The 12996-nt window shown below is 40.5% G+C and overlaps 2 protein-coding genes across 4 annotated transcripts in view; both read right to left on the bottom strand.

Moving 5' to 3' along the window:
• Positions 1 to 7180: 7180 nt before the first annotated feature.
• Positions 7181 to 10854, bottom strand: LOC308312210 (uncharacterized protein; the record flags this gene model as incomplete). The annotated part of the gene is made up of 3 exons (XM_080794594.1): positions 7181 to 10044; positions 10105 to 10226; positions 10800 to 10854. The coding sequence occupies 3 exons, from the start codon at positions 10852 to 10854 to the stop codon at positions 9487 to 9489; spliced, it is 735 nt and encodes a 244-aa protein (XP_080650720.1). The 3' UTR covers positions 7181 to 9486.
• Positions 7181 to 12996, bottom strand: part of LOC308312207 (retinoic acid receptor gamma-A-like) — a 12468-nt gene continuing 6652 nt past the window's right edge. For 2 of the 3 annotated variants that reach the window (XM_080794593.1, XM_080794592.1), the window contains exon 7: positions 7181 to 11274. In XM_080794593.1, coding sequence (XP_080650719.1) covers positions 10865 to 11274 — 410 coding nt within the window. In that variant the 3' untranslated portion in view covers positions 7181 to 10864. The remainder of the gene's footprint in view (positions 11275 to 12996) is intronic. The other variant, XR_013963747.1, reaches the window with a different exon arrangement.

The following is a 12996-nucleotide window of genomic DNA, read 5'->3' as shown; positions in this document are numbered from 1 at the left end:
TTGGACCGTGGGCTATAGCCCATATCGTACGGCATACTATAGCGCGCAGTTTTTCATCATTTTTGAGATTTGAAAAAAATGACGAAATGACAAAAACGATGGGTTATAGCCCATGTTTTTTGAAATTTTGAAAAAAAAAGTTAGCCTCGTTTCTCATCATTTTGGACCGTGGGCTATAGCCCATATCGTACGGCATACTATAGCGCGCAGTTTTTCATCATTTTTGAAGATTTGAAAAAAATTACGAAATGACAAAAACGATGGGTTATAGCCCATGTTTTTTGAAATTTTGAAAAAATAAGTTAGCCTCGTTTCTCATCATTTTGGACCGTGGGCTATAGCCCATATCGTACGGCATACTATAGCGCGCAGTTTTTCATCATTTTTGAGATTTGAAAAAAATGACGAAATGACAAAAACGATGGGTTATAGCCCATGTTTTTTGAAATTTTGAAAAAAAAAGTTAGCCTCGTTTCTCATCATTTTGGACCGTGGGCTATAGCCCATATCGTACGGCATACTATAGCGCGCAGTTTTTCATCATTTTTGAAGATTTGAAAAAAATTACGAAATGACAAAAACGATGGGTTATAGCCCATGTTTTTTGAAATTTTGAAAAAAAAGTTAGCCTCGTTTCTCATCATTTTGGACCGTGGGCTATAGCCCATATCGTACGGCATACTATAGCGCGCAGTTTTTCATCATTTTTGAAGATTTGAAAAAAATGACGAAATGACAAAAACGATGGGTTATAGCCCATGTTTTTTGAAATTTTGAAAAAATAAGTTAGCCTCGTTTCTCATCATTTTGGACCGTGGGCTATAGCCCATATCGTACGGCATACTATAGCGCGCAGTTTTTCATCATTTTTGAAGATTTGAAAAAAATGACGAAATGACAAAAACGATGGGTTATAGCCCATGTTTTTTGAAATTTTGGGAAAAAAAGTTAGCCTCGTTTCTCATCATTTTGGACCGTGGGCTATAGCCCATATCGTACGGCATACTATAGCGCGCAGTTTTTCATCATTTTTGAAGATTTGAAAAAAATGACGAAATGACAAAAACGATGGGTTATAGCCCATGTTTTTTGAAATTTTGAAAAAAAAAGTTAGCCTCGTTTCTCATCATTTTGGACCGTGGGCTATAGCCCATATCGTACGGCATACTATAGCGCGCAGTTTTTCATCATTTTTGAAGATTTGAAAAAAATGACGAAATGACAAAAACGATGGGTTATAGCCCATGTTTTTTGAAATTTTGAAAAAAAAAGTTAGCCTCGTTTCTCATCATTTTGGACCGTGGGCTATAGCCCATATCGTACGGCATACTATAGCGCGCAGTTTTTCATCATTTTTGAAGATTTGAAAAAAATGACGAAATGACAAAAACGATGGGTTATAGCCCATGTTTTTTGAAATTTTGAAAAAAAAGGTTAGCCTCGTTTCTCATCATTTTGGACCGTGGGCTATAGCCCATATCGTACGGCATACTATAGCGCGCAGTTTTTCATCATTTTTGAAGATTTGAAAAAAATGACGAAATGACAAAAACGATGGGTTATAGCCCATGTTTTTTGAAATTTTGAAAAAATAAGTTAGCCTCGTTTCTCATCATTTTGGACCGTGGGCTATAGCCCATATCGTACGGCATACTATAGCGCGCAGTTTTTCATCATTTTTGAGATTTGAAAAAAATGACGAAATGACAAAAACGATGGGTTATAGCCCATGTTTTTTGAAATTTTGAAAAAAAAAGTTAGCCTCGTTTCTCATCATTTTGGACCGTGGGCTATAGCCCATATCGTACGGCATACTATAGCGCGCAGTTTTTCATCATTTTTGAAGATTTGAAAAAAATGACGAAATGACAAAAACGATGGGTTATAGCCCATGTTTTTTGAAATTTTGAAAAAATAAGTTAGCCTCGTTTCTCATCATTTTGGACCGTGGGCTATAGCCCATATCGTACGGCATACTATAGCGCGCAGTTTTTCATCATTTTTGAGATTTGAAAAAAATGACGAAATGACAAAAACGATGGGTTATAGCCCATGTTTTTTGAAATTTTGAAAAAAAAAGTTAGCCTCGTTTCTCATCATTTTGGATCGTGGGCTATAGCCCATATCGTACGGCATACTATAGCGCGCAGTTTTTCATCATTTTTGAAGATTTGAAAAAAATTATGAAATGACAAAAACGATGGGTTATAGCCCATCTTTTTTGAAATTTTGAAAAAAAAAGTTAGCCTCGTTTCTCATCATTTTGGACCGTGGGCTATAGCCCATATCGTACGGCATACTATAGCGCGCAGTTTTTCATCATTTTTGAAGATTTGAAAAAAATGACGAAATGACAAAAACGATGGGTTATAGCCCATGTTTTTGAAATTTTGAAAAAAAAAGTTAGCCTCGTTTCTCATCATTTTGGACCGTGGGCTATAGCCCATATCGTACGGCATACTATAGCGTGCAGTTTTTCATCATTTTTGAAGATTTGAAAAAAATGACGAAATGACAAAAACGATGGGTTATAGCCCATGTTTTTTGAAATTTTGAAAAAATAAGTTAGCCTCGTTTCTCATCATTTTGGACCGTGGGCTATAGCCCATATCGTACGGCATACTATAGCGCGCAGTTTTTCATCATTTTTGAAGATTTGAAAAAAATGACGAAATGACAAAAACGATGGGTTATAGCCCATGTTTTTTGAAATTTTGAAAAAAAAAGTTAGCCTCGTTTCTCATCATTTTGGACCGTGGGCTATAGCCCATATCGTACGGCATATTATAGCGCGCAGTTTTTCATCATTTTTGAAGATTTGAAAAAAATGACGAAATGACAAAAACGATGGGTTATAGCCCATGTTTTTTGAAATTTTGAAAAAATAAGTTAGCCTCGTTTCTCATCATTTTGGACCGTGGGCTATAGCCCATATCGTACGGCATTCTATAGCGCGCAGTTTTTCATCATTTTTGAGATTTGAAAAAAATGACGAAATGACAAAAACGATGGGTTATAGCCCATGTTTTTTGAAATTTTGAAAAAAAAAGTTAGCCTCGTTTCTCATCATTTTGGACCGTGGGCTATAGCCCATATCGTACGGCATACTATAGCGCGCAGTTTTTCATCATTTTTGAAGATTTGAAAAAAATTACGAAATGACAAAAACGATGGGTTATAGCCCATGTTTTTTGAAATTTTGAAAAAATAAGTTAGCCTCGTTTCTCATCATTTTGGACCGTGGGCTATAGCCCATATCGTACGGCATACTATAGCGCGCAGTTTTTCATCATTTTTGAGATTTGAAAAAAATGACGAAATGACAAAAACGATGGGTTATAGCCCATGTTGTTTGAAATTTTGAAAAAAAAAGTTAGCCTCGTTTCTCATCATTTTGGACCGTGGGCTATAGCCCATATCGTACGGCATACTATAGCGCGCAGTTTTTCATCATTTTTGAAGATTTGAAAAAAATGACGAAATGACAAAAACAATGGGTTATAGCCCATGTTTTTTGAAATTTTGAAAAAAAAAATTAGCCTCGTTTCTCATCATTTTGGACCGTGGGCTATAGCCCATATCGTACGGCATACTATAGCGCGCAGTTTTTCATCATTTTTGAAGATTTGAAAAAAATGACGAAATGACAAAAACGATGGGTTATAGCCCATGTTTTTTGAAATTTTGAAAAAAAAAGTTAGCCTCGTTTCTCATCATTTTGGACCGTGGGCTATAGCCCATATCGTACGGCATACTATAGCGCGCAGTTTTTCATCATTTTTGAAGATTTGAAAAAAATGACGAAATGACAAAAACGATGGGTTATAGCCCATGTTTTTTGAAATTTTGAAAAAAAAGGTTAGCCTCGTTTCTCATCATTTTGGACCGTGGGCTATAGCCCATATCGTACGGCATACTATAGCGCGCAGTTTTTCATCATTTTTGAAGATTTGAAAAAAATGACGAAATGACAAAAACGATGGGTTATAGCCCATGTTTTTTGAAATTTTGAAAAAAAAAGTTAGCCTCGTTTCTCATCATTTTGGACCGTGGGCTATAGCCCATATCGTACGGCATATTATAGCGCGCAGTTTTTCATCATTTTTGAAGATTTGAAAAAAATGACGAAATGACAAAAACGATGGGTTATAGCCCATGTTTTTTGAAATTTTGAAAAAATAAGTTAGCCTCGTTTCTCATCATTTTGGACCGTGGGCTATAGCCCATATCGTACGGCATTCTATAGCGCGCAGTTTTTCATCATTTTTGAGATTTGAAAAAAATGACGAAATGACAAAAACGATGGGTTATAGCCCATGTTTTTTGAAATTTTGAAAAAAAAAGTTAGCCTCGTTTCTCATCATTTTGGACCGTGGGCTATAGCCCATATCGTACGGCATACTATAGCGCGCAGTTTTTCATCATTTTTGAAGATTTGAAAAAAATTACGAAATGACAAAAACGATGGGTTATAGCCCATGTTTTTTGAAATTTTGAAAAAATAAGTTAGCCTCGTTTCTCATCATTTTGGACCGTGGGCTATAGCCCATATCGTACGGCATACTATAGCGCGCAGTTTTTCATCATTTTTGAGATTTGAAAAAAATGACGAAATGACAAAAACGATGGGTTATAGCCCATGTTGTTTGAAATTTTGAAAAAAAAAGTTAGCCTCGTTTCTCATCATTTTGGACCGTGGGCTATAGCCCATATCGTACGGCATACTATAGCGCGCAGTTTTTCATCATTTTTGAAGATTTGAAAAAAATGACGAAATGACAAAAACAATGGGTTATAGCCCATGTTTTTTGAAATTTTGAAAAAAAAAATTAGCCTCGTTTCTCATCATTTTGGACCGTGGGCTATAGCCCATATCGTACGGCATACTATAGCGCGCAGTTTTTCATCATTTTTGAAGATTTGAAAAAAATGACGAAATGACAAAAACGATGGGTTATAGCCCATGTTTTTTGAAATTTTGAAAAAAAAAGTTAGCCTCGTTTCTCATCATTTTGGACCGTGGGCTATAGCCCATATCGTACGGCATACTATAGCGCGCAGTTTTTCATCATTTTTGAAGATTTGAAAAAAATGACGAAATGACAAAAACGATGGGTTATAGCCCATGTTTTTTGAAATTTTGAAAAAAAAGGTTAGCCTCGTTTCTCATCATTTTGGACCGTGGGCTATAGCCCATATCGCACGGCATACTATAGCGCGCAGTTTTTCATCATTTTTGAAGATTTGAAAAAAATGACGAAATGACAAAAACGATGGGTTATAGCCCATGTTTTTTGAAATTTTGAAAAAAAATGTTAGCCTCGTTTCTCATCATTTTGGACCGTGGGCTATAGCCCATATCGTACGGCATACTATAGCGCGCAGTTTTTCATCATTTTTGAAGATTTGAAAAAAATGACGAAATGACAAAAACGATGGGTTATAGCCCATGTTTTTTGAAATTTTGAAAAAAAAAGTTAGCCTCGTTTCTCATCATTTTGGACCGTGGGCTATAGCCCATATCGTACGGCATACTATAGCGCGCAGTTTTTCATCATTTTTGAAGATTTGAAAAAAATTACGAAATGACAAAAACGATGGGTTATAGCCCATGTTTTTTGAAATTTTGAAAAAATAAGTTAGCCTCGTTTCTCATCATTTTGGACCGTGGGCTATAGCCCATATCGTACGGCATACTATAGCGCGCAGTTTTTCATCATTTTTGAGATTTGAAAAAAATGACGAAATGACAAAAACGATGGGTTATAGCCCATGTTTTTTGAAATTTTGAAAAAAAAAGTTAGCCTCGTTTCTCATCATTTTGGACCGTGGGCTATAGCCCATATCGTACGGCATACTATAGCGCGCAGTTTTTCATCATTTTTGAAGATTTGAAAAAAATTACGAAATGACAAAAACGATGGGTTATAGCCCATGTTTTTTGAAATTTTGAAAAAAAAAGTTAGCCTCTTTTCTCATCATTTTGGACCGTGGGCTATAGCCCATATCATACGGCATACTATAGCGCGCAGTTTTTCATCATTTTTGAAGATTTGAAAAAAATGACGAAATGACAAAAACGATGGGTTATAGCCCATGTTTTTTGAAATTTTGAAAAAATAAGTTAGCCTCGTTTCTCATCATTTTGGACCGTGGGCTATAGCCCATATCGTACGGCATACTATAGCGCGCAGTTTTTCATCATTTTTGAAGATTTGAAAAAAATGACGAAATGACAAAAACGATGGGTTATAGCCCAAGTTTTTTGAAATTTTGAAAAAAAAAGTTAGCCTCGTTTCTCATCATTTTGGACCGTGGGCTATAGCCCATATCGTACGGCATACTATAGCGCGCAGTTTTTCATCATTTTTGAAGATTTGAAAAAAATGACGAAATGACAAAAACGATGGGTTATAGCCCATGTTTTTTGAAATTTTGAAAAAAAAAGTTAGCCTCGTTTCTCATCATTTTGGACCGTGGGCTATAGCCCATATCGTACGGCATACTATAGCGCGCAGTTTTTCATCATTTTTGAAGATTTGAAAAAAATGACGAAATGACAAAAACGATGGGTTATAGCCCATGTTTTTTGAAATTTTGAAAAAAAAAGTTAGCCTCGTTTCTCATCATTTTGGACCGTGGGCTATAGCCCATATCGTACGGCATACTATAGCGCGCAGTTTTTCATCATTTTTGAAGATTTGAAAAAAATGACGAAATGACAAAAACGATGGGTTATAGCCCATGTTTTTTGAAATTTTGAAAAAATAAGTTAGCCTCGTTTCTCATCATTTTGGACCGTGGGCTATAGCCCATATCGTACGGCATACTATAGCGCGCAGTTTTTCATCATTTTTGAAGATTTGAAAAAAATGACGAAATGACAAAAACGATGGGTTATAGCCCATGTTTTTTGAAATTTTGAAAAAAAAAGTTAGCTTCGTTTCTCATCATTTTGGACCATGGGCTATAGCCCATATCGTACGGCATACTATAGCGCGCCGTTTTTCATCATTTTTGAGGATTTGAAAAAAATGAAAAAATGGAAAAAAAAATCCGCAATTTCCGCAATTTCCATTGAAAAACAAACAAACAAACAAACAAATAAACAACTAAAGTCAATAATGAGCAATAAAATGACAAAACAATCTTCTGTAGTGATTTTGCACAACAAGTCATCTCTGGTTAAAGCTTTTTATTGATATGAGGAGAACAGCAGAGAGATGAAGGAACTTCCATACCATATAAAATACTGCAGATTCGTATAAAATGTTATCCCTGGTAAAATACAGACAGTCATACCCTGAGTCAGTGCAAATGGCATTTATTAAATCTATCCTGCAGATTTGTATAGATCTGGTGTTTGAGACTCCAATGTTATAGGCCTATAACAGATTATGATCTACGTGCGTGTGTGTGTGTGTGTGATCTACGAGCTGAAAACGCGTCGGCCGGCGAGGGAGAAAACTGAAGCTCACGCGGAGGAAATGCATCGCCTGCTGTTCCCCTGTTGCCCTGTAGATGGCGCCATTTCATCTCCCAACGGGGGCTGCAGAGGCAATTCCGCCGCGTTCAGGTGAACGAGGTGTTTGGCGACTTTACACTTGCGAGCTTGTAGATCGGCTATTTTCACTGCTTCATAAATTAATAATAATAATAATTAATATTATTAATTCATATTTATGGAATTTAGATTTTCTTGTTTGTTTGAAAATTCATAAAATCGTCAAAAAATAGACGAGCTGTGAGCTTGTACATCTATTCATATAATAGACGCGCTGTGAGCTTGTACATCTATTTCTCACTCTATTTATATACAGATGATGTTGTCATGTTGGTTTGAGGCTGGCTCATGAACAATGGAATAGATTTTCGCTCTTCCTCTCTCTCTCTCTCTCTCTCCCCCCCCTCTCTCTCTCTCTCTCTCTCTCTCTCCCTCCCTCCCTCCCTCCCTCTCTCTCTCTCTCTCTCTCCCTCCCTCTCTCTCTCTCTGGTTGCGTATTATCCCGTAAAGCAGTATAATGCATACTTTGCATAGTAACAATGTAACAATGATATTCTTAAACAAAAGGCGTGAATAGTAAACAACGATACAAAAAGAGACAGAGCACAATGCGACAAGTCCATATATGGACATACGGACGTGATAATATGCAAATAGAAATGTTTACATGCGTAGGAAAAAAAAATGAAAACATACAATAGAAAAATAAGTAGTATATCCCCCCCCCCCCAAAAAAGAAACCCCAAAGAAAACAAAGTGAATTGTAAAAGGCAACGTGTGAGCTGGTTCCACGCCACATCAAAGAGTTTGGTTGTAGCAACAAACAAAAAAAAAGAAATTGTAATTTTAACAATCATTTATTTTATACAAAGCATTAAAGCCCTTTAATAGAGAGTGGAGTGCATTGGGCTCAGACCACTAGCGTCTTAGCTGCTGCCTCTCTTAAGGCTGACACCAATAACCCGGAATTAGGTCGCGCTACGACCACTCATTACTCACGCTGTCGCGTTGCGCGCGCTACGACCACTCATTACGCACGCCGTCGTGTTGCGCGCGCTATACGACCACTCATTACGCACCATTACGCACGCCGTCGCGTTGCGCGCGCTACGACCACTCATTACGCACGCCGTCGCGTTGCGCTCGCTACGACCACTCATTACTCACGCCGTCGCGTTGCGCGCGCTATACGACCACTCATTACGCACGCCGTCGCGTTGCGCTCGCTACGACCACTCATTACTCACAGCCGTCGCGTTGCGCGCGCTACGACAGTGTCGCTCCATAGCACAACGTTTTCAACAAGAAGAAAAATTAAGAACGCGCCGAGAAAAAAGAAAAAAGTGGAATCATGGGGGGGGGGGGGGGGGGGGGGGGGGAGTGGAGACGGCGCGACGCTTGCGTGAAAGCGTAGCGCCACCTTTTGGTTGTTTGTTGTCCTCTCTGTGTCGGGTTTGGTTTAGCACAGTGTCTGATTCTCCTCTCCTCAACCAAAGGATGCCTCCTATGCTCTCCTATGCTCCTATGCTGCTCCTATGCTGCTTGTTCAAATATTGCTCCAGTTTTAGGATTTACTTTCATACATGTATTTGTGGCGTGCGTGCGTGCGTGTGTGCGTGTGACTGTGTGTGCGCTACAATATCAACCACTCACATTAAGCCCAATGTCTTCACCACAACAAAAGCTGATCTGTCAACAAGCTGCCCAAGTGTCACAATGCAATGTGTGTTACCAGCTTTTGTATTTTGTATTTTGTATTTTCTTCCCAAACTGCCTCCCAGAAACAGGGAGCCAGGAGGGCCTTTCAGACGGGCGGCGATACAACGCGCCTATAGTTCGTCTTCGCGCGGAGCACTGGCTCGCGGTGCGACAACGCAAGCGTATTTATTCACGTGAGCTCGGTCCCGTGAATGTGTTGCGCGCGCGTGTTCGTTTCCTGCACACCCGAATCACCAGAACTGGATTCTGTTTCGTTTTTTATTTTATTTTTTACGCTTGCGTTGTCGCGCCGCTCTGGAGCAGACCTGGAGGAGACCTGTGGTTGATCCAGACCTGGAGGAGACCTGTGGTTGATCCAGACCTGGAGGAGACCTGTGGTTGATCCAGACCTGGAGGAGACCTGTGGTTGATCCAGACCTGGAGGAGACCTGTCGTTGATCCAGACCTGGAGGAGACCTGTGGTTGATCCAGACCTGGAGGAGAACCTGTGGTTGATCCAGACCTGGAGGAGACCTGTGGTTGATCCAGACCTGGAGGAGACCTGTGGTTGATCCAGACCTGGAGGAGACCTGTGGTTGATCCAGACCTGGAGGAGACCTGTGGTTGATCCAGACCTGGAGGAGACCTGTGGTTGATCCAGACCTGGAGGAGACCTGTGGTTGATCCAGACCTGGAGGAGACCTGTGGTTGATCCAGACCTGGAGGAGACCTGTGGTTGATCCAGACCTGGAGGAGACCTGTGGTTGATCCAGACCTGGAGGAGACCTGTGGTTGATCCAGACCTGGAGGAGACCTGTGGTTGATCCAGACCTGGAGGAGACCTGTGGTTGATCCAGACCTGGAGGAGAGACCTGTGGTTGATCCAGACCTGGAGGAGAGACCAGGGGCAACAATGCCTGCGTTCCTCGCTTCACGTTTGAAAGGCCCTTTACGTTGAAAGTGGTTTTAAGAGTAACTGAAACCTGGGTTTTTATAGTTCTGCAGCAGAAGAGTGTAAAAGGTTCTCAGAGATCAGCCTGCCGGTTGTAGTAAAAGGTTCTCAGAGATCAGCCTGCTGGTTGTAGTAAAAGGTTCTCAGAGATCAGCCTGCTGGTTGTAGTAAAACGTTCTCAGAGATCAGCCTGCTGGTTGTAGTAAAACGTTCTCAGAGATCAGCCTGCCGGTTGTAGTAAAACGTTCTCAGAGATCAGCCTGCTGGTTGTAGTAAAACGTTCTCAGAGATCAGCCTGCCGGTTGTAGTAAAACGTTCTCAGAGATCAGCCTGCTGGTTGTAGTAAAAGGTTCTCAGAGATCAGCCTGCCGGTTGTAGTAAAAGGTTCTCAGAGATCAGCCTGCTGGTTGTAGTAAAACGTTCTCAGAGATCAGCCTGCCGGTTGTAGTAAAAGGTTCTCAGAGATCAGCCTGCCGGTTGTAGTAAAAGGTTCTCAGAGATCAGCCTGCCGGTTGTAGTAAAAGGTTCTCAGAGATCAGCCTGCTGGTTGTAGTAAAACGTTCTCAGAGATCAGCCTGCCGGTTGTAGTAAAAGGTTCTCAGAGATCAGCCTGCTGGTTGTAGTAAAAGGTTCTCAGAGATCAGCCTGCTGGTTGTAGTAAAAGGTTCTCAGAGGATTCGGCGGGAGACGGTGGAAACATCCGGTGGACTTCACTGCACTCTCCCCGTCGCGCCTCTCCTCTGCCCCCGCCCCCTGGGCACTGGCCCCTCCCCCGCTCTTCCCCAGAGATCTCTGTCGCTGTCCAAAGCCCCGCCCCTCTCCTCCTCCTCCTCCTCCTCCTCGCCGTATTCTTCGTCGTCGTCGTATTCGTCGGCGGCGACGTACGGCGACTCGCGCTGCGGCGGCGGCGGCGCTGCTTTCTGCTTCTTCTTCTTCTCCTCCCTCTGCTCCTTTTTGATTGGCTGAGCGGTGGCGGGGGGAGGGGCTGGGGGCGGGGCGTCCTTCTTGGAGGAGGAGGAGGTCATCTCCTCGAAGGCCTCCGGGTTCTCCAGCATCTCTCTGATCAGAGGAGGCATCGGCCCCGGGATCTCCATCTTCAGCGTAACGGCTCGCTCTGCTCCTGTAGCGCAGAAACACCAGAGATCAATGTATCTATAGCAGAGATCAATATATCTATAGCAGAGATCAATATATCTATAGCAGAGATCAATGTATCTATAGCAGAGATCAATATATCTGCTCCTATAGCGCAGAAACACCAGAGATCAATGTATCTATAGCAGAGATCAATATATCTATAGCAGAGATCAATATATCTATAGCAGAGATCAATGTATCTATAGCAGAGATCAATATATCTGCTCCTATAGCGCAGAAACACCAGAGATCAATGTATCTATAGCAGAGATCAATATATCTGCTCCTGTAGCGCAGCAACACCAGAGATCAATGTATCTATAGCAGAGATCAATATATCTGCTCCTGTAGCGCAGCAACACCAGAGATCAATGTATCTATAGCAGAGATCAATATATCTGCTCCTGTAGCGCAGCAACACCAGAGATCAATGTATCTATAGCAGAGATCAATATATCTGCTCCTGTAGCGCAGAAACACCAGAGATCAATATATCTATAGCAGAGATCAATATATCTATAGCAGAGATCAATATATCTATAGCAGAGATCAATATATCTGCTCCTGTAGCGCAGAAACACCAGAGATCAATATATCTGCTCCTATAGCGCAGAAACACCAGAGATCAATGTATCTATAGCAGAGATCAATATATCTGCTCCTGTAGCGCAGAAACACCAGAGATCAATGTATCTATAGCAGAGATCAATATATCTATAGCAGAGATCAATATATCTGCTCCTGTAGCGCAGAAACACCAGAGATCAATATATCTGCTCCTATAGCGCAGAAACACCAGAGATCAATATATATATAGCAGAGATCAATATATCTATAGCAGAGATCAATATATCTATAGCAGAGATCAATATATCTATAGCAGAGATCAATATATCTGCTCCTGTAGCGCAGAAACACCAGAGATCAATATATCTATAGCAGAGATCAATATATCTATAGCAGAGATCAATATATCTATAGCAGAGATCAATATATCTGCTCCTGTAGCGCAGAAACACCAGAGATCAATATATCTATAGCAGAGATCAATATATCTATAGCAGAGATCAATATATCTATAGCAGAGATCAATATATCTATAGCAGAGATCAATATATCTGCTCCTGTAGCGCAGAAACACCAGAGATCAATGTATCTATAGCAGAGATCAATATATCTATAGCAGAGATCAATATATCTGCTCCTACAGCGCAGAAACACCAGATCAATATATCTATAGCAGAGATCAATATATCTATAGCAGAGATCAATATATCTATAGCAGAGATCAATATATCTGCTCCTACAGCGCAGAAACACCAGAGATCAATGTGGTTGTTTTCTGGAGGGTTGAACATGCGTCCTATCGCTGCTGGTTTGACCACATCAAATACCTCTTTAACCTTAAAATAACCCACAGAAATATACACGCATGTTGCATAAAACCTCTGGTCTGAACACAGCAGATAACATTGCAGAGCGATGCGCTGTGAACTTGTAGAATAGTCCCCTCAGAATAGAGGTCGGTACAGTAGTATTTTTATTTTTATTTATGTTGAAGGTCCTAAATGTCCTAAAGGTCGTTGCACACCGGACGCGTTTTCGGATATTTAGCAGCGTTTTTCCGTTGGTTTTCCCGAAAAACGCGTCTAGTGTGCAACCGTCCGTAACTCACCCTTAGATGGACAGACAGACAGACAGACAG

The sequence above is a fragment of the Protomyctophum bolini genome, assembly GCF_963924005.1.
Source record: "Protomyctophum bolini genome assembly, contig: SCAFFOLD_113, whole genome shotgun sequence".
NCBI classification, from domain to species: Eukaryota; Metazoa; Chordata; class Actinopteri; order Myctophiformes; family Myctophidae; genus Protomyctophum; species Protomyctophum bolini.
The sequence above is the reverse complement of the archived record's forward strand: the minus strand, read 5'-3'. Positions and strand labels throughout refer to the sequence as shown.